Source organism: Halichoerus grypus, chromosome 15 (assembly GCF_964656455.1).
Source record: "Halichoerus grypus chromosome 15, mHalGry1.hap1.1, whole genome shotgun sequence".
In the NCBI taxonomy this organism is placed as follows: Eukaryota; Metazoa; Chordata; class Mammalia; order Carnivora; family Phocidae; genus Halichoerus; species Halichoerus grypus.
The window spans coordinates 29,637,074-29,658,124 of NC_135726.1; the positions used below are offsets into that span (position 1 = coordinate 29,637,074).

At 41.7% G+C, this 21,051-nt stretch overlaps 1 protein-coding gene and 1 long non-coding RNA gene across 3 annotated transcripts in view; both read right to left on the bottom strand.

Annotated features, from left to right (window-relative positions):
• RBL2 (RB transcriptional corepressor like 2) overlaps positions 1–9,208 on the bottom strand; it is a 49,322-nt gene extending 40,114 nt beyond the window's left edge. The window contains exons 1-4 of one of the 2 annotated variants that reach the window (XM_036081678.2): positions 8,969–9,208; positions 6,339–6,469; positions 3,841–4,041; positions 265–329 (exon numbers count right to left, since the gene is read on the bottom strand). In XM_036081678.2, the coding sequence (XP_035937571.2) occupies positions 265–329; positions 3,841–4,041; positions 6,339–6,469; positions 8,969–9,208 (637 nt within the window). Of the gene's footprint in view, positions 1–264; positions 330–3,840; positions 4,042–6,338; positions 6,470–8,018; positions 8,121–8,968 lie in introns of those variants that run through there. The other variant, XM_078062522.1, reaches the window with a different exon arrangement.
• Positions 9,209–10,466: 1,258 nt separating this feature from the next.
• LOC144380314 (uncharacterized) lies at positions 10,467–20,838 on the bottom strand. The gene is made up of 3 exons (XR_013444400.1): positions 20,350–20,838; positions 15,072–15,187; positions 10,467–11,219 (listed from the first exon to the last, which is right to left on the bottom strand). It is a non-coding gene; the product is annotated as an uncharacterized LOC144380314 (long non-coding RNA).
• Between the last annotated feature and the right edge of the window lie 213 nt (positions 20,839–21,051).

The following is a 21,051-nucleotide window of genomic DNA, read 5'->3' on the forward strand; positions in this document are numbered from 1 at the left end:
ACTCAGAAGAATAGCTTTCAGTGGAAAAGATGTTACGTAAGAACAAAATTAAAGGATTTTCCACTTAACGAAAGAAGTTTTGGACATTATAAAGAAATTCAAAAGACTTTTATGAAAAGGCAATACTTAAAAATGAATCTGAGACTAAAACCCTTAAGAAATTTTTCAGTGAGCATCTTTCCCTGATACACATTACAGGTTGACAAAAGTAGTATGTGAACATTTAAATAAGCTAACACCTAGATAAATATTGCTCTGTCTTACCTTTTGCGTATATAAAGAGCACCCAACAAAAATGGAAAACTTCAGACACGGTACAGGGCTGTCGCCTTTGGGGGAGGAAAAAAGTCATGAGATAACAGAAGCATTTGAAAAAGACATCAGAAATGACTATAAAGTAGGTGACACACCAAACCCACGTTAAAGGGAGTAAGAGCAGATTCACTTCACACAGAAAACGTGCAAGAAGTTCTGCTCCAACCAAATACTGGTCAGGACAAAGCCGAGGAAAGAGCTCATCCCAGAAAAAAGAAGATTCTGAAGAACTATAAAAGGTTCTCAAGGTCAAGACAGGTAAGGTAGAAAATGAGTAACAACAGTTCTTTCGATGACATCAGCAAGGCTAATGCTGCTTTCGGATCCGTGTATACAATCAGATTATTCTCTCATTTTTTCTTTCCTTTATCACAGCTGATGAACTGTAAACCCTTCCTCCCTAAAGACATTCCAGATTACATCAAGTCACAAAAGGACTAGTTAATGTAAATTCTGGGCTTCCTAGAATTCTTTATTCTTTATCGTTAAGACAATCCATTCTATTTTGCCAATGCTGTCTGCTGAAGGGAGTTTCAGAGCTGTTTTAAGCTCTTGGCTTTTCTACCAGAACCTCTGGTGATGTTTAGATAAGACATCTGTGGTCTCCACACCCCAACAAGGAGCTCTGAGAAGAATCAGGACACTGGGGTTTAGTTCCCCCACTGTCCTTCGCAAGGCACACTTGCTCTCCATGTGCCTCAGTCTCTTCATCTGCTGAACGATTATTCTACTTGGGCATAGTTTTGTACTTAAGTCACCAGTCCATGGTGAGGATTAAATGTCAGTGCCCTGCTTTTTAAAAGTGGCCTCTCGGGGCGCCTGGGGGGGCTCAGTCAGTTAAGCGTCTGACTCCTGATTTTGGCTCAGGTCATGATCTCAGGGTCGTGAGATCAAGCCCCTCATTGGGTTCCACACTCAGCGCAGAGTCTGCTTGAGATTCTCTCTCTCCCTCTGCTCCTCCCCATTTTCGCACATGCTCTAAGATAAATAAATAAATAAAATCTTTAAAAAATTAAAAAATACAAAATACAAGTGGCCTCCCTCCCGCAGGCACATGAGAACTATTCAGTTTTAATGCCTACCTAGATGAAAGCCAAACTTTTTAGCTCAACACTCAAGCCACTCTAAAAACTGAATCTTTAACTTGAGAACCCTAGAACTTAACCTACTAGGCCAAACTGCCTCTTACTTTGCCACTTTGGTGTATTCCTACTTTATCCCATGCAATGAAGGCTCTATCTATATCTCCAAATTCACCCATCGAAATCCCACCAACCGTTCCTTATTTCATGGAACCTTAGTGGACTGGCTCATGCACAGTGGTTTAATTTTGGCTCAGAAGTTGTACGTTTGTTATCTTTCGCATTTCTACATGCCTCCTCTCCACAACTATACTGTAAGCCCTCAAAAGACAGTGGCTGTGGGTTTTGGTTTTTTTTTTTTTTAAAGACTTGTGTCTTGGGGCACCTGGGCGGCTTAGTCGGTTAAGGATCCAACTCTTGATTTCAGCTCAGGTCATGACCTCAGAGTCATGGGACTGAGCCCTGTGTCAGGCTCCGCACTGGGCGTTGAGCCTGCTTAAGATTCTCTCTCTCTCTCTCTCTCTCAAAAATAAATAAATACTTGTGTCCTATATAATACCTAACAACATACTTCACACAGTAAGTTCTCAATAAATACCCAGTGACAAATATTCAAAGTATGTGTGAGATGTAGTACAGAGTCATGGTGAAGCATATGGGTTCTGCAAGCAGACCACTAATTTCAATAATAGCTCCACACTCACTGTGTGACCCTGACTAAATTACTTCACCTCTCAAGGGCGTATGTTTCTCCACTTGTAACAACAGAAACCCCATCCGGTTGTCATAAGGATTCACTGAAGTAATACAGGTTTAAACCTTAGAACAGTCCCCATAATAAATGCTCAGTAAATGGTATATGTTACTACTATTAACCAAAAGTACTAATAAATGTATACAGAGTGATCTAAATGTAGAATTTTTAAAATAAAGTTACTTACAATTTTCTTAACTACAATTAGGTAGTATACATAGACTACTAAATATCAAGGCAAGTGCAATCTAAAATCATTTTCTACAACACTCCAAAGAAAGAAGATATTCTCTATCTTTCTGTAAATGACATCAGCCTCGCTCAGACTTAGAACAAAGCATCTATCCAAACTTTGGAAATAGTTCTCCAAAACTACAAGCAAACTAGAGCAGCTGCTTCCTCAGCAGTGGAGTCAACTATCTAAGAAATAAGAAAGTACATAGTTTCTTTTATTTTTTAAAAGCTGCTCACTTGGGGCGCCTGGGTGGCTGAGTCAGTTAAGCGTCTGCCTTCAGCTCAGGTCATGATCCCAGGTCCTGTGATCGAGCCCCATGTTGGGCTCCCTGCTCAGCAGGAAATCTGCTTCTCTCTCTCCCTCTGCCCCTGCTCCATTTCTTCCTCTCACTTGCTCACTCTCTCAAATAAATAAATAAAAATTAAAAAAAAAAAAAGCTCCTCACTTACTGTAAACATCCTTCACAATTTGGGAAAAAATTTTATATTGAAAGAGGCAAAAAAAAAAAAGAAAGAAAGAGAGGCAGACATTATTCATTCAATTATAATTCCTTTTCCCTGACTTTTCTTGTCAACATTGTTCTAGTTTAAGAACAATTTCCATTTCTACTTTGTGAAAAAGTGTTCATGATAAAGATAGAGAATTTGCATCACATGATTGCCTTTATCTATCAGGAAAGATGGAAAACATTGAGCCAGAGTAAGTTTATAGATTTTGCAGACATGATCAGAAAGCACAAATTCATAATCGTTTCAGGTCCCCTACTCTCCCGCATCCAGTTTCTCTACTCTTGATTGATGGTAAACTTCAAAATACATACAGAAGCCAGTTCAGAGGGGATTATATGTTACTAAGCTGGACATAAAAGTCAAATAATAGAAATAGTCAACATAGCCAATAACAGAAAATTAAGGAGTCAAATTCTATACCCAAGGCGGCCAATTAGCGAAAATATCTAAGATCTGACTTTTGCATTTTGGGGTGCTTAAATGAAAAGGGAAAGTTTACAGAAACAATAATTCCATGCATTTTACAATATGAAGGAAGCCAAATTCTTCATGGCTAACACAAAATGAGAAGCAAGAAATTATTATTAAAAGAGAGCTACTGGAAAGAAAGTGTACTTATGAAATCACATTTGTTTTTTTAAGACTAGCAAAATAGGGGTGTCTGGGTGGCTCAGTCAGTTAAGCAACCAAATCTTGATTTCTGCTCAGATCATGTCTCATGGGTTGTGAGACTGAGCCCCACGACGGCCTCCTCGCTGGGCTTGGAGCCTACCTAAGATTATCTCTGCCCTTCCCCCCACCTCGTGTGCATGCACTCTTTCTCTCTCTAAAGAAACAAAACAAACTAACAAAATAAACTGAGGGACACAAACTGAGGGATCAGAACTGTAGCACAGATAAAAAAAAAAAAAAGTATATTCCTGACTAACAAATATAAAAACATACCGCTGTTTTCTTCCTCTCTGTTGACGAGGCTGCTCCTCTTGAGGATATTTAAAAATGTCCTGAAAAATGGGTTCATATTTCTTAAAAATTACTGCTGAAACAGTGAAGTTTCTTTCTAATCTCTCAGTACGTTCTCTGAAATGTGGGGGTAGATTTGCCATGTCTTCCCACTTCTTCATCTTGTTAAAAAATTCAATTAAGCTGATATTAAAATAAAAAATGAGATATTTTCAAAATTAACACAAAGGTAGGGTACACAAATATAATTAAATCAAAAATTTAACTCATTAAATTATATTACTTTCAGACAGTGATAAAATCACAATTCATGCCTCTGACTAGCTTAATCGCTTACAGATTGATTTATTTCTCTGATTCTCCTAATCTATTTTTCTGAGATTACCAGAGGGTTTTACTTTTTTAATTATGAAAAATATAAAAATACAAAATAATTAGAGTAATGTAACCAACACTTAAGTACCCAACTGCCAGATTTAACAAACATTAACATATTGAATAAATTTTGCCATGTTTGCTTCAGGTTCTACAAAAACAGCCAAATTCCTATGTGTACTCCTCCCCAAACCCATGCCCCCCTCTGCCTCCCCAAAGATAACCACCATTGTAAAGTTAGTCTGAATCCGTGTTATAATACTTACTACTTAGCGTACCTACTATATACATCTATATGTATCCATAAACAGTAAGTAGTATCTTTTGTGTGTGTGGCTTTAAGATTTTACATAAATAGTATCATACTGCAAGGAGCATTCTGCAACTTGCTTTTTCATTCAATGTTTCTGAGATTAACATTGATACATGCAGATCTCTTTCATTTTAATTGTTAAAAATATTCCCTCATATGAACTACCATGACTTTTTGCATTCATTCCCCAACCAATGAAAATTGAGGTTTCTGATTTTACATTATGACAAAAAAATGCTGTAATCAACACATTCTTATACATGTATGTAAGAGCTTCTTTAGGGACACTAAGAAGTAGAATTGCTGAGTTAGAGACTGTGCATCTTCAAGTTTACTAGATATTGTCAAATTTCCCATTCAAGTGGCCATGCCCATTTATACTCTCACCAATGTACCCCAGCAATACAGAGTTCCCGTTTCCCTCCATAATGACCAAAGCTGGTTTTATCAGATTTCAAATTTCCCCAATCTGATGAGAATGACAGATACCTTGTTTTTAATTTGAACTTCCTTGGTTACTAGTGAAATTGAACATCTTTACATACATCTATTAGCTATGTGAGTATTGATTTTTGGGAAACCACATTCTTTACCCCTTGTTTAGTAGCTGTTTGTCAATCATGCAACTATTTGTTAGTAGCTCTTTATATAATTCTGGATACTGATCTTTTGTCAGTTATACACATTGTAAATATCTTCTCCCGACATACTTTGTGTTTAACCCATTTTAGTTCATTATGGCAGAAAAGTAAATAATCTGAACTCAAAGGTAAAAATTTAAAGATAGAAACTGAGTTTCTGAAATGGAAATACAACTGAAGCCTAGGACTGTATTACTTGCATTAAAATGTTGGATAAGTTTGATTTACTACGGTTTATGATGATGATTCCATAATTTGACCTTTGCTTCTAAAGTTCCTCATCCGTCACTTAACTGGATTACTCTGCCTCCCCTTTTCTTCTCCGTTAACGATTATACTTTTGCACCTTAAGTCCACTTCTGCAGGTTTACAGCTCAGGGGTTCAACTCTTTATGCACTGTCTCTTGTTCTTAGGCCTAAATATAACTCGGGATGGAGTTCAAGGTTAATAAATAGGCTACAGCTAAAATATTACATCCCTTGTTATTTTAATAGTAAGCAATTTTTTAAGCCATTAGGTACATAAATTTTGACTGTGGTATTCTCCCCCACAAACTGCCAAATATTCTTTTTCCACCAATCTTTAACAAGTCATAAAAGAAAATTCACCCAAAAGGCACAAATAATAAATGTAATCAATTCAATTACACAACAGATAGAAAAAGCAATTTTTGCCTCTTCTTTAAAACAGTATTTGACCCTTTCAATAATTGATTGTAACAGTGTTGCTTATCCCCCCCAAACAGGAAATGGAGAAGTCTTTACACATTCCGTATATTAAAATACAAATCCTGTGCATGTAGTTTTAAGTTTAATACCATATTTTATTTCCCTTTACAATTTAGAGTATATCCTAAAGTTTTCAATAGCCTTATTTAGAATTCTGCCAATACTGCACAATGTAAGTCATAACCTTTAATAGTAAAACCTTCATACAAATGCCTAATACATTAAAATTTCAATACTTTTCACTAAAGAGTAAAATATAATAGATACATAGATGCGGTAAAGGAAAACCATGACCTAGTTTCTAAATTCAGCACTCTATAGGTACAAATGCCTGGGAAATGATGACAGAATTCTTACTATCAGTATGATTTTTGACCTTTCATATTTGTCACATTCTACCTTTCAAACTCTGACATAGTTACCTCTGCTCTGAACATCGCAGGATTCTAGTTAAAGATACATAGTTTCCTTCAACTGTCCCTTTGCTTACAGTTGGCACAGATTTTCTGCAAGCCACATATAAGGCACATGCTAACCAGTGAAGATCATTTCCCTGTAAAATAAAAGAAAATTGAGTTTTAGCTAATGAGCTATGTAAACATTTCAATATAATAAACTTTTTAGATTAAATGGAAGGCACTATTTTTATGTTTGTGGGAAACTGTATTTTCAATGATGGCTCTATCCCATGTGCTCCTTATACTTGGACATTGACATTTTCACACTGAGAGACAGGAATCTGTGTTCTGTTCCCTCATTTTCAACTGTCTCAACTAATAGCATAGGTGAAAATGATGCTATGTAACTTGCAAGATCATAAAGGGCAATAAAGATTCTACCTGGCTCACTGTCTCAGCATACGTGCCCTGGGACAAATTAACAGTCACAAAGACTCAATTTTCTTATCCGAGGGCTGTGAGAATGAAATGAGTTACAAGAATAAAGCACAGAAAATACAAGAAATGATAAGATAAAATTCTATAACCAATACTCTGTATTAAATATCATATGAGGGGCGTCTGGGTGGCTCAGTCAGTCAAGTGTCCTTTGGCTCAGGTCATGATCTCAGGGTCCTGGAATTGAGCCCCACATCAAGCCCTGCATCGGGCTGCCTGCTCAGCGGGGAGTCTGCTTCTCTCTCTCCTCCCTGCTCCTTCTCTCTCTCTCGTTATCTCTGTTGCTATCTCTGTCTCTCTCAAATAAATAAAATCTTTTTAAAAATATCATATGAGTCTTATTTTCCATTGTACACTTCCATGAGACTGACATCCTATGTTATCTTACAGCATACCCGATTACAAGCTCCACAAGGGTGGAGATTTTTAAGTTTTGTTCGCTGCTCTGTCCCCACCAACTACAACAGTATCTGGCAAAGAAGAGGTGATAAATAAATACTTGATAAATGAATATTCATTCATTCATTGGGTAAACCGAGCTAAGAATCTGAAATCCAAGTCTTTAAAAAACTGAGTCATCAAACATGTGTTTTCAAAAATAATTTACTAACCATCAATTGTTTGTCAATTGCTTATATAACACTGGACTTCAACAACTTAATCCCTATGAGTTGAAATACCTCAGCTGTATGGTGATAATACTTGTTCTATTCAATTTAAAAGATTATCGTGAGGACAAAATAAGAGCTTATTTGGAAACACTTACGCCCATCACCAAAGAACCACTGGAACCACTGACCACAGAACCACTGAGAAATAAACAGGAATGTGGCCTATTCGGCCACATCACCTAAGCATAGGAAGGAGCTCTGTAAACTCTCAAGCACAAGCACTGCCCATGACTGCCTTATGTGCAAGAAACTATACATTACCTTATTAAACCTTCAGAACAACGCTGATGTAGGTACAAATATCTCAAATTTACATATCACAAAATTGAGTTTCGGAGTGGTTAAGTAAATTGTCCAAAGTCACCTAGGTCTGTCAAGTTCTAAAGCCACCATATTACTAGCCTTTCCCCCCACCCTGTAGATATAACTACAAGGAGAAGGAACTGAAATAAGGTTCTATTAATGCAAGAATAAATAGTAACCTTAGTGAGTTACATGCAGGCAAAAACACCCTATTATTATAATTAAACAATACCTTGGTTAGGCCTTCCCATTCTATTTGCCCCGCTCTTTCCACAAACTGTAAAACAACTTAAGAAAATCATATGGCCTCCTGTTTAATGCCACACACAAGCAAACAGCTGATAAACAATCCAGACTTCCGTGTCACTTCCCATTGGTCCACAAAGGGGAGGTGCCTACAGAGTTGAGCCTCACTGGCTAGAATGGCCATTTTTCTCATCTGCAAGCCCCGTCCGAAGAAAGGGACATAACATGCCTAAATCACAGCGGCTACAGAGTCCTGTGCAACGTCTGGGGTGACCAAAACGTCCTCAAGGTCGTCGCAGTCCGGACTTCCTAGGGACAAATGGGGGGCATTTATCCAAGCGCAGGTAGGCAGAAAGCCCGTTTCATTTGCCCTCAGGAAGATTCGCCTTAGTTTACACACAAACACAGCCCGAAACTTAACGACGCGCTCACTCTACGGACGCAGTGCCGGGACAAAGGCAATTTGGGTCAGCAGGAGAAGAACTGAAGGAGCAGCCTAGCAACCGAGGCGCTAAAATCGGGCTAACCTCCGTGGGAGCACAGCCAAGTCCCCTCCCCTTCTCTTTACCGTCTCAACAACTGCACCTGTTCATCCTGCCAACAAGGTGCTTGTATTTTTGCAGCGTGACCCCGGCACGACCTCAGCCTCGCGCTGCCACTTTAGGGCAAGAGGTGTTCCCCACTCGGGACCCGCCAGGGAGCAGCTGCGAGGCGGGTTCACTTGCAGGGCCGCTAAGGGCTTTCCGAAAGCCAGGTCTCCAGGACCAAGGTGCCCAGGGAGGATTCCCACGGCTCTGCAGGCTGGGGACCGGAGACCCGGGGCCTGCCCGAGGGTCCCTGCAGGGCGCCCGACCCGGGGAGGGGAGGAGCCCCATTCCCGCGGCGGGGCGCGACGACTAGGCCCGGCAAGCCCCTCCTCTCCTCCCCCGAGCGCACCTCCAGCGTGTAGCTCTCGCTCATGTTGCGGTAGCTGTCCCAGGCCTCGGCCCGCGCCGCCTCGTCCATGTTGAGGCGGCTGCACAGCTCGTCGAACCGCTGCTGGGTCTGAGGGGCCGGCGACCGCGCCGGCTGCGCGGCGTCCTCCGCCTCCCCGTCGTCTTCCTCCTCCTCATCCGAGGCTGCCGCCGCCGGAGGAGGAGGCGGGGGCGGCGGCGAATGGTCGCCTCCGGACGGCATAGCGCACCCCTGGGCGGCCGGTCCTCAGGTGAGCTGAGGGCCCGAGCCCGCAGCCATTCAAACCGCGGAGCGCCCGCCCGTCGGCCGTCCGCACGGCGACTGCGCCGCCACCAAGGAAGCTAGACCTCATATAGGCACCCGTAGTTCCGAGCATGGCCTGCTGGGAAATGTAGTCCGAGCCGGAGGCCCACGCGGGTCAAAAATCTTATTTTGAAAAAAATCAACCCACGTAGTGTTCCTTGGGCTAAAGTAAAAGCGGCTTTGCCACGTTTTAAGTACGTCCCCGTGGTGGGACCATTCGGCAGCGCTGTATGGAAGAGAAAACACCCCAGAAGCATTGACTTGTGATGGTTTCGTATCCAAGGTATCTCCAAAATTAATACTCATTATCTGAATGTCCTTATGTCTAAAATAAGAACAGTAGCAAGCAAGGGACTGTTTGCCTAAGTTTGAATTTCAGCATCGCTCCTAATTTCTCGTTCTATGTTTTAATTGTATGTGAGCCTTTCAAATAAACATTGGATTTTTTTTTTTTTTTTTTTTTAAGCAGTAATTGTTGGGGCGCCTGGGTAGCTCAGTCGTTAAGCATCTGCCTTCCCCTGGGGTCATGATCCCGGGGTCCTGGGATCGAGCCCCGCATCGGGCTCCCTGCTCTGCGGGAAGCCTGCTTCTCCTTCTCCCACTCCCCCTGCTTGTGTTCCTGCTCTATCTCTCTCTCCGTCAAATAAATAAATAAAATCTTAAAAAAAAAAAAAAAAGCAGTAATTGTTTTATTTCCCAAAGGGCAAATTTACCTTCACTCAAAGTGATATGTTTGTACTATCCTCAGTTGGCTTAACTTTATTCCTTTATTTTTATTTTGCTTTCTTTTTCAGACTTGAATCACTTTAATAACAATCCTCTTTGATTTATAAGTGGGTAGAGTAGAAAACATTTTTGTGTTTGAGGAACCAGTAATGTATTGCTGATTGCCATGGGGTCACTTCCTTCTCTCTACAGTGACCCTTTGAACCCAGCCACCATACTGTGAGGAAACCCAGGTTACTTGGAGCAGCATATTATCAATGGTAGACAAAGCTGGGCATTTAGTTAAAGGGGTGAAGCAGATTTTATTCAGACACTACTGACCATAAGCGAAGGAGCTGAGCGCCATTCCAATCTGTGCAGAGGTGATGGGATGACTTAAAGGGAGAATGAAGGACTAGGGATGGGAGAGAGTGGCGCTCAACCAAAAAATTACAAAGGGGTGGCGAGTCTCAATGTGATCAAGCCCCTGTAGCTACTAGCAGGCAATTTATTGAAGTTAGGATTCTATCTCCCCACAGAGATTAGGAGACAGGGGCCCTATATGGCTTTCAGATCATTGAGAAAGACACTTCAAATTGCAGAAGATACATACACATCTCAAAGGGACAGAGGGAGTCACCATTGGAAGCCGTTTCGGGTAAATGCTATAAGAAAGGGGGGTCTGGGATCTATCATCAGGTGTTGGCTAGAACAAAAGGTAAATTCTGACAGCCTTGAGTTTTTCTCAGACAGGCATTTTAATGCAGGGCTGCAGTCATCCTAGGGCACAGCCTTGTGCTGCTAGAAGCTGTGCTATGGTTTGGTCATCTCTTACTACAGAGGTTTGGAGGAGAGTTCTGCAGTTCTGACCATTTGCATAGGATCTGAGGCCCCTGACCCTCAGCCCCAGCCATACTGAATGAGCCAGTCTGGAAGCAGATCCTCCAGCCTTCCATCAAGCTGTTCCAGCTAATGCTGTACAGAGCAGAGATGAACCTTGCCACTGATCCCCGCCCAACTGCAGATTTGTGGGCAAAAGAAATGATTATTATTCTTTCAAGTCACAAAGTTTTAGGATGACTTGTTATGCAGCAGTAAATAATCAAACACTGGGGTGCCTGGATGGCTTAGTCCGTTATGCATCTGACTCTTGATTTCGGCTCAGGTCTTGATCTCAGGGTCATAAGTTTGAGCCCTGAGTTGGGCTCCACACTGTGCATGGAGCCTACATAAAAAAAGAAAAAAAAAGAAAAGAAATAATCAAACACCTATGGATAAGACATGCTATCTATCAACTGTTTTTATAGGAGCCTCAATTTTGCATGTGTAAAATCCTTACCCTGTTGTGATATGCTAGCCCAATAGAATGTCAAAGCCCATAAATGGCAGTCATCTAGAAAAAAACTATATTTTTACATTGTATATATGACCTTAAAATACATGGCTTAACTATGAATCTTCGCATAAACTTTTATAAGACAAAAAACAACAACAACAACAACAAAACACAGTGGTCTTGAAACTTTTTGGTCATGTCCCCCTAAAAGAGCTACCTTCTAGCATATTTTAAAGTTGACATCTAAAACTTTTCATTAAAAGTTTGATCAGGTGTAATATCCAACATGCAACTATAAACCTTTTAAAACAAAACTGTTACCAACCTATAGCCAATGGACTCGTAACAATTTGATACTCATTATCATCCATTTTAAAAATCCATGAACAAAACTTTGCTTTAACAGTTAGAAATTTTATATCCTACCTTTCTCTCCTTTACCTCATATTCCCGTTCTACTCCAACAAAATTTTATCCTGATAAGTTTTGTGCTCAGAAGTTCTTTATGGGTTCCTTTCTTATTTTCTTCCAGCAAAAACGTATATACAAGTGAATTTTTTCAAGTATCCTTCTGTTTATTCTTTTATGTCAGATTCGTCGAGGTATAATTTGCATGTGGTAAAATTTACTCTTGTAAGTGTACAATTCTATGAATTTTGACAAATACATACCGTTATATTCACCACAATCACACTATAGAACATTTCTATCACCTGAAAAATTTCCTAGTGCCCCTTGTTAGTAAGCCCCTCATTATATACCCTCTGGCAACCATGGACCAATTTTCTGTCCCCATAGTTTTTCCTCTTTTCCAAAATGTCACATAAATGTCATCATACAATATGTAGCCTTTGATTCTGGCTTCTTTCAACTTAGCATAATGCCTTTCAGATTCATCCATGTGCCCGTAGTTTGTTCCTTTTTATTGATAAGTAATATTCTATCGTACGAATGTCCCAACATTTATTTATCCATTCAACATTTGAAGACATCTTGGTTGTTTCCAATTTGGGGCAATTGTGAGAAAAGCTACCATCACATTTATGTAAATGTTTTTGCATAACATAAGTTTTTCATTACTCTTGGGTCAACACCTAGGAGTGTGCTGTGGACTGAATGTTTGTGTCCTCCCCAAATTCATATGTTGAAGTCCTAATCCCCAGTGTGATTGTATCTGCAGATAGGGCTTTTAGTAGGTACTTAAGGTTAAATGAGGTCATAAATGTGTGGCCTCATAAGAAAGTCACATGTGCAGACTGAGGAAAGGCCACATGGGCACAGAGGGAGAAGAAGTCTAGCAGATGAAGACAGAGCGGTATTACTGGGCTATATGGTAAATGTTAAACTTTATAAGAAACTGTCAATTTTTTTTCTAAAGTAGCTCTATCATTTCACATTCCCACCCACAATGAAATTGACATTTGAGGACTAAGTGGTACAAACTTCCAGTTATAAAATAAGTAAGCCATAGGGATGTAATGTACCACATAGAGAATAGAGTCAATAATATTCTAATAACTTTGTACAGTGGCAGATGGTAACTAGACTTATCATGAGGATTATTTCATAATGTATAAAAATATCGAATCACGGCAATATACACCTGAAACTGATAGAATGTCATTATTCTTAAATTTAAAAAACAATTTTAAATTTATTTCCTATGATCATGAAGCTATAAGTGTTGTATTCCTTTCAGATGAGTGATCAGATGGCTTTTATGGGTACTGTGGCTTCAACTTGTTTTGTTGAAACAAATTTCCAATTTGTTTATGCGTCTCCCACAATTATTCAAAGAAAGAGGTGTTGGTACCAGCAAAAACCAGTTGAGGGCGCTATCGACCCAGGCAAAGCTGAGACCAATGTATATTTCATGTGGTATGTGAGGAGTCTCTTCTTGAGACCTGAGTTAACTAGCATTTTATCTGTGATTAATTCTAGTCAGGCATCTGTACCTATGGACTGATACTATAAGCCCCTCAAACCAGCTTTCCCTATTGTGAATGAGAATCTGCCTGCTAAAAATTCAATCCACAGTATAAACTACAAAAACTAGCTAGATTGAGGGGCACCTGGGTGGCTCAGTCAATTAAGGAGCCAACTCGATTTCAGCTCACGTCATGATCTCGGGGTCCTGGGATTGAGCCCCATATCAGGCTCTGTGCTCAGCGGGGAGCCTGCTTGAGGATTCTCTCTCTCCCTCTCCCCCAGCTCGTGCTCTCTCTCCTTCACTCTCTCTCAAATAAAGAAATAAATCTTAAAAAAACAAACAAAAAAACTAGCTAGATTTAATACACAGGGAAGCGTTCGCAATATGGAATGAATACAACATGTCCTTTTAGTCCTCTCTAAACAATTATAGGGGCACTGGGTGGCTCAGATGGTTGGGCATCTACTTTCAGCTCGGGTCCTGATCTCCAGGTCCTGAGATCTAGCCCCATGTCGGGCTCCCAGCTCAGTGGGGAGTCTGCTTCTCCCTCTCCCTCTGCCTCTCCCCTTGCTTGTTCTCTCTCTGTCTCTCTCTCAAATGAATGAATAAAATATTAAAAAAATAATTATAAACAATTGCTATTATAAACCATCATTGCCTTATGATAATGCCCATGAGGTCTGTTGGAGTAGGTATTGGGCAGCATACCTTCAACTGCTTTGTACTGTTGAGTTTTAAGACACTCTGTCTAATTTGTGAATAACATTTTTTCTCTCATTCAGGCTATAAGATGTTTCTTTTACTGAGGTCACCATACGACCTGCCGATAACACGTTTTCTCCTTTCTTTTATTGGGGGGAGGAGTGCTTGCAAACAAAGTAACAGAGGTGCGTGGGAGTGTGTGTCAAGTTAATGACCGACAGGGCATGAGTGAGGGCCTTGCTTTGAGTGGAGGGCATGGACATTAATGACTGAGTTTAAGAAATCAATCTTGACCACAGAAGACCCCCAAAAGCCGAAGCAACCTTGAGAAAGAAGAACAAAGTTGGAGGCATCACATTTCCTAATTTCAAACTATACTACAAAGCTATTGTAATCAAAACAGTATGGTATTGGCATTAAAAACAGACACATGGATCACCGGAACAAAATAAAAAGCTCAGAAATAAACCCACACATATACAAAAATCAACTCAAAGTGTATTAAAGACTCGGACGTAGGACTTGAAAACGTAAAACTCCTAGAAGAAAACAAAGGCAATAAACACCTCAAAATTGGTCTTGGCCATGACTTTCTGGATTTGATGCTACAAGCAAAGATAACAAAAGCAAAAATAAGTAAGTGGGACTATGACAAACCAAAAGCCTTCTGTATAGCAAAAAAAAAAAAAAAAAAATGATCAACAAAATAAAAGCGAAACTACAGAATGGGAGAAAATATTTGCAAATCATATATCTGATAGGGGATTAATATCCAAAGTATATAAAGAACTCATACAATTCAATAGAAACAAACAATTCCAGTAAAAAATGGAGGATCTGAATAGAATTTTTCCAAAGAGGACATATAAATGGCCAACAGATATATTAAAAGGTGCTTGACATCATTAATTATCAGGGAAGTGCAAATCAAAATCATAAGACATCACTTCATGCCTGTTAGAATCGCTATTCTTAAAAAGATAAGAAATTACAAGTGTGAGGATGTGGAGAGAAGGAAATCCTTGCACACTTTGGTGGGAATGTAAAATTGTACAGCTGCTTTGGTAAACAGTATGGAAGTTCCTTAAAAAAATTGAAACTAGAATTACCAAGGGCTCCTGGGTGGCTCAGTCAGTTAGGCACCTGGCTCTTGATCTCAGCTCAGGTCTTGATCTCGGGGTCGTGAGTTCAAGCCCTGCATTGGGCTCCATGCTGGGTGTGGAGTCTACATTAAAAAAAAAAAAAAAAATAGAATTACCAAATGATTCAACAATCCCACTTCTGGGTATTTATCCAAAGGAATTGAAATCAGGATCTTGAAGAGATAGCTGCACCCCCATGTTCATTGCAGCATTTATCACAACAGTCAAGACATGGAAACAACCTAAGTGTTCATCGATGGATGAATGGTAAAGATAATGTATATGTACATACAAAATGGAATATTACTCAGCTATAAAAAGAAGGAAATCTTGCCATTTGCAACAACATGGGTGGATCTTAAGGCCATTATGCTAAGTAAAATAAGTCAGGGAAAGACAAATACTGTATGATCTCATTTATATGTGAAATCTAAAAACAAACAAACTCATAAATACAAAGAAAAATTGGTGGTTGCCAGAAGCAGGGGGTAGGGAGTGGGCAAAATGGGTGAAGGTGGTCAAAAGGTACAAACTTCCAGTTATCAAATAAATGAGTCCTGGGGATATAATGTACAGTATGGTGACTATAGTTAATGATACTGCATTGCATGTTTGAAAGTTGCTAAGAGAGAAAATCTTAAAAGTTCACATCACAAGAAAAGAATGTGTAACTATGTGTGGTCATGGATGTTAACTACTTATTGTAGTAATCATTTTACAATATACACATATAACAAATCATTATGCTATACACCTAAAATAATACAGTGTTATATGTCAATTATATCTCAATTTAAAAAAAAGAATTAGGGGCTCCTGGGTGGCTCAGTTGGTTAAGTCTCCAACTCTTGATTTTGGCTCAGGTCGTGATCTCAGGGTCCTGGGGTCAAGCCCCACATTGGGCTCCATGCTCAACAGGGAGTCTGCTTGGGATTCTCTCTCTCCCTCTCCTCCCTCACCCCCTCTAAAATGAATAAATAAATCTTATAGATGTTAACTAAACTTATGGTGTTAATCATTTCATAATATATACATATATCAAATCATAGCTAGCAGAAGGAAAGGATTGGGTTCAGGTGGGAAAAAAAGCTTACAGAGAGAGAGAGAGCGAGAGCACGCATGACAGGGGGTGGGTGGGCAAAAGGAGAGGGAGAGAGACTCTTGAGCAGACTCCCTGCCCAGCACAGAGCCCAACCCAGGGCTCGAACCCACAGCCCTGAGATCAGGACCTGAGCTACAATCAAGATTCAGACGCTTCACTGACTGAGCCACCCAGGCGCCCCTAAATAAAAAAAAATAATAATAATAATTAAAAGGCAATCAGTCTTCATTGCTCAGACGTTTACTTGGGGTCTCATTATTCATTCACTGATTCGTTCATTTATTCATTCATTCACTTAGCCAGAGAGCGTACCATCAATCCTTTCAAACACTCAACAAATGTTTAGCAACTACCTACTCTAGGTCAAGTACTTTGCCAACAACTGAGCATATAGTAGTGAATGAGACAAGTGTGGTCTCTGTCCTCACAGAGCTTGTGATCTCATGAGGAAAATAGACTCAGAACAGTTGTCAAGTATAAATATGTTATAAAAAAAGAAGTTCAGGGGGGCACCTGGGTGGCTCAGTCAGTTAAGCATCTGCCTTCGGCTCAGGTCATGATCTCAGGGGTCCTGGGATCAAGCCCCACATCAGGCTCCCTGCTCAGCGGGGAGTCTGCTTCTCCCTCTCCCTCTGTCCCTCCCCCTGCTTGTGCTCTCCCTCTCTCCCTCTCTCTCTCAAATAAATAAATAAAATCTTTAAAAAAAAAAAAAAGAAATTCAGGGAGCTGTGGGCGTGCATCACAGAAGCCCTTAACCGTGTGTGTGTGTGTGTTGTGTGCACATGCACTCGCAGGGGTGGGAGTGGGGGTGACTGAGTGGTTGGAGGTGGACAAAGGCTTTCCTTTCTTCCCTTTCATTTCCCTGAAGAGAAATCTAAGAAAAAGTGTAACTACGCATGGTTATAGATGTTAACTAAGATTACGGTGTTAATCATTTCATAATATATACATACATCAAATCATAGCTAAAGGGAGGGTTGGTTTCGGGTGGAGAAAAAAGCTTATACAAAGACCTTGAATCAGGAAAAAGCATGGGTGGTTCAAGGAATTGCAGGAATGTGAATGTGGTTTAAGTGTGAAAATCGAGAAGAGGCATGAGGTGTGGATAGAGATGAAGCCAAAGACCTGGGAAAGATTTGGGACTCGATTCCTAAAGGTAAAGCCACGTAAGGTTTTAGGGTAAGGAGGGCAGCAGTGACACACCTCTATCCCTAAAACCTAGAACAGTGTTGAACCCTTAATAGGTGTTCAGCAAATATTAATGAACTAAACACCTAGCTTGATTTCCAGTGCAGTGTTCCCAAGATAAAATTGATTGTGCTGATTAGATTGATTCGCTCTGTCATCATTAAGAATGGGGCACCTGGGTGATTCAGTCCGTTAAGCATCTGCCTTCAGCTCAGGTCGTGATCTCAGGGTCCTGGGATCGAGTCCCGCATCGGGCTTCCTGTTCAGCGGGGAGTCTGCTTCTCCCTCTGCCTTTCCCCCTGCTTGTGCTCTCTTTCTCTCAAATAAATAAAATATTAAAAAAAAAAAAAGAATGTAAGTCCTTGGGGCACCTGGGTGGCTCGGTTGGTTGAATGGCCAACTCTTGGTTTTTGCTCAGGTCATGATCTCAGGGTCATGAGACCAAGTCATGTATCAGGCTCTGCGCTCAGCATGGAGTCTGCTTGTCCCTCTCCCTCTGCTTCTCCCACCACTCATGCACTCTCTCTCCAAAATAAATTAATTTAAAAAAAGAAAGAAAAAAAAAAAAAAGAATGTAAATGCTTCCAGTTATCTCACTCTCTCAGTGACTTCAGCCAGGAAGAAAGCTCCCTCTCCTTTATGATCACCTGTCCTTTCACTGTCCCCTCTGGAACCCTCAGCTTTTCCTTATATCCCACAGGCTTCAAGGCCAGGAGGAGGGGCTGTGTCCTATCTGCTGTCCACTGTGCCCACCAGACCCTCACTCCTCACGTCATCGAAGCTCATGCCCTAAGCCCATCATTTCTATTTTTCCACGTTTTGGCATTCTTCCCGTGGATCAGGCCAAAAAACCTTGGAGTCATCCTTGATTCCTCTTTCTCTCACCTCCTACATTCAATTCACCCGCAATTTCTGTCAACTCAGTCTTCGGTTATTCAAAACCTAACCAACCCTCATTTCTTCCATTGCCAATCCTCCTGCCCAAGCTTCCATCATGTCTTACCAGCATTATTGCAATTTCCTCCCAACTGGTCTCCCTGCCTCTGTCCTTCCTCCTACAGCAATTTCTTCTCAATGTAGAAGCTGTGGTGGTAACTTTATGCGTCAACCTGGCTGGGCCAAAGTGCCTAGATATTTGGTCAAACATTATTCAATGATGCTGTGGGGGTGTTTATGGATGAGATTTACATTTAAGTCAGTGTACTTTGAGTAAAGCAAATTGCTCTTCATAATGTGGGTGGGCCTCATCCAATCAGTTGAAGGCCTGAATAGAACAAAAAGACTGACCTCCCCCACGCAAAAGAGAATTCCACTAGAGACAGCCCTTGAACTTTAACCCATTGAAGAACCCATTGGCTCTCCCCTAGGTCCTCAGCCTGCTGGCGCACCTGCAAATTTTGGACTTTCCAGTCTGCATGATCATGTGAACCAATTCCTTAAAATTGATCAGTCTCTCTCTCTCCTCTCCCCCTCCCCCGTCTCTCTGTCTCTCTCTTTTTTTTATTGGTTCTGTTTCTCTGGAGAACCCTGACTAATAGAGCAGCTAAGATAACTTTTTCAAAAAGTGAGTCATATCCTGTCTCTCCTCCACTCAAAATACTTCAATGCTTCCCAAATGATTCAGAGTAAAAGCCAAGGTTGAGAAAAGGCCTTGTAAGATCCTTCAGGATCTGCCTCCTCCACCTACCTCCTCAAGCACACCTCCTGTTCCTCTTCCCTCTCTACTTTCTGCCGCTGTAGCCTACATAAATAAAGATACAAAATGCATAAATTTGTGTTGTGTCTGGCAGAGATGGTGTTTGTAAAGCCATGAGATTGGGGTGTGACCACCGAGAGTGTGAGTGGCGAAGAGAAGAGGATGAAGGACAGCCTCCAGTGTTCAGAGGTCTGAGAGAAGAGGAGGAAGAGAGGAGGCAGAAAGGGAGCAATGAAGGAGGAAAAGGAAGGCAGTGTGGTGTCCCTGAAGCTAAGTGAAGAAAGAGTCTCAAGGGAAAGGGAGTGAGCACCCATGTGTAGCAATATTGATGATACAAGAAGATGTACAAATGGACACTGGATTGGTAACAATGTGGTCATGTGCACCAAGAGCAGTTATGGTGAATGGTGACCGATAACCAGATTGAGGAGGGTTTGGGAGGAGAGAAATCAGAATGTAGAGAATTCTTGAGTTTTGCTGCAAAACGGAGAAGAAAAATAGTACAGGAGCCAGGGAGGGGTGTGAGGTCCGAAGAGTTTTGTTTTGTTCATTCATTTGCTGTTGCATTAAGATAAAAGAAACAAGGGGCGCCTGGGTGGCTGGGTCCGTCAAGCTTCCGACTCTTGGTTTTCGACTCAGGTCATGGTCTCAGGGTCATGAGATCGAGCCAAGCAATGGGCTCTGCACTCAGCGGGGTGTCTGCTTGAGACTCTCTCTCTCTCTGCCCCTCGCCCACTTGCATGCACTCTCGCTCTCTCTCTCTCCAATAAATAAATAAGTAAATAACTTAAGTCTTAAAAAAAAGGAGAAAGAAACAAGAGCATGTTTGGTGTTGGTAGAAATGATCCTGAACTAGGACTCCTGGGTCCTTCCTGCTTCCTGTCCTGGGAGGGGGAGAGGAGGAAGTGACTTCTCTCCAGGAAGAACCCACTGCTTGTGCCCTGGACGCCCCCCCCAAACTCATCAGGAACCCCCTGCCGTTGATGATGACCCCTCACTCAACACGCTCCCTAGTGCGTTCCAGACTCTCCGTAGGAACCCACCCTAGCCAGCCTCCAGAGACTTCAGTCTCCCATCCCTGCCTTCCCTGACTTCTCCCTGCCCCTGCAACTTTCTCACCGCCCACTCTGGGACTTCCATTTCTAAGTCCCTCGCGTCTGTCCTCAGCAGCCTCCTACAGTCACCACCATCTCCCACAGAAGCTCTTCCGCGCTTTCCCATGGCCTCTGGGAAACCCACCCTCCCGGCTTCCCTCCTACCTGTCTGATTTCTCTTCTGCGGTCCCCTTTGTGCCTCTCAGGCCTCCGTCTGCGGACCTCTCCTCTTGGTACTCTGCCTTCTCTTCCCAGGCAAGCTCACCCATTCCCTCGGCTTTGATCTCCAGCCGGCGGCCACTGCCAAGTGCATCTCCGGGCTGCACCTGTCTTCTGAGTGCCGAGTGCTGGCTCCGCACCTCTACCTGCAGGGCTGGCGGACGCTACAAAGTAAACACGTCCAGAGTACACTCAGGATCTTCCTCCCCAAACCTGCTTCGCCCCCAGCCTCATTACATCTCCCTTCTGGAAACTCCACCGCTCATCCACTTGCTCTCCTTGAGTCCTTCATCCATTGTCACCAAGCCCTGTTGAGTTCACTGTCCAGATAAGCAAAATCTATATATTGGGTTCTGTTTTCTTAACAATGACAGGAGACGTGCTATTTTAGATAGGATGGTCAAAGAAGGCCAGTGACGTTGGCACTGAGATCTGGCTGAGGTTAGTGAGCAAGTGATGCAGAGATCCTGAGGGAGAGTTTTGCAGGACAAGAACTAGTGAATACAAAGGGCTTGAGGTGGAAGGGTCCCTTGTGTGTTGGGGCTACGGCCAGGATGTTAGTGCGCCTGGAGCAGAATGACAAGGGCAAGAGTGGTAGGAATCGATGTCAGAGGGGGATGTGGGGGTTGGTCTCGTGCATGCTCACAG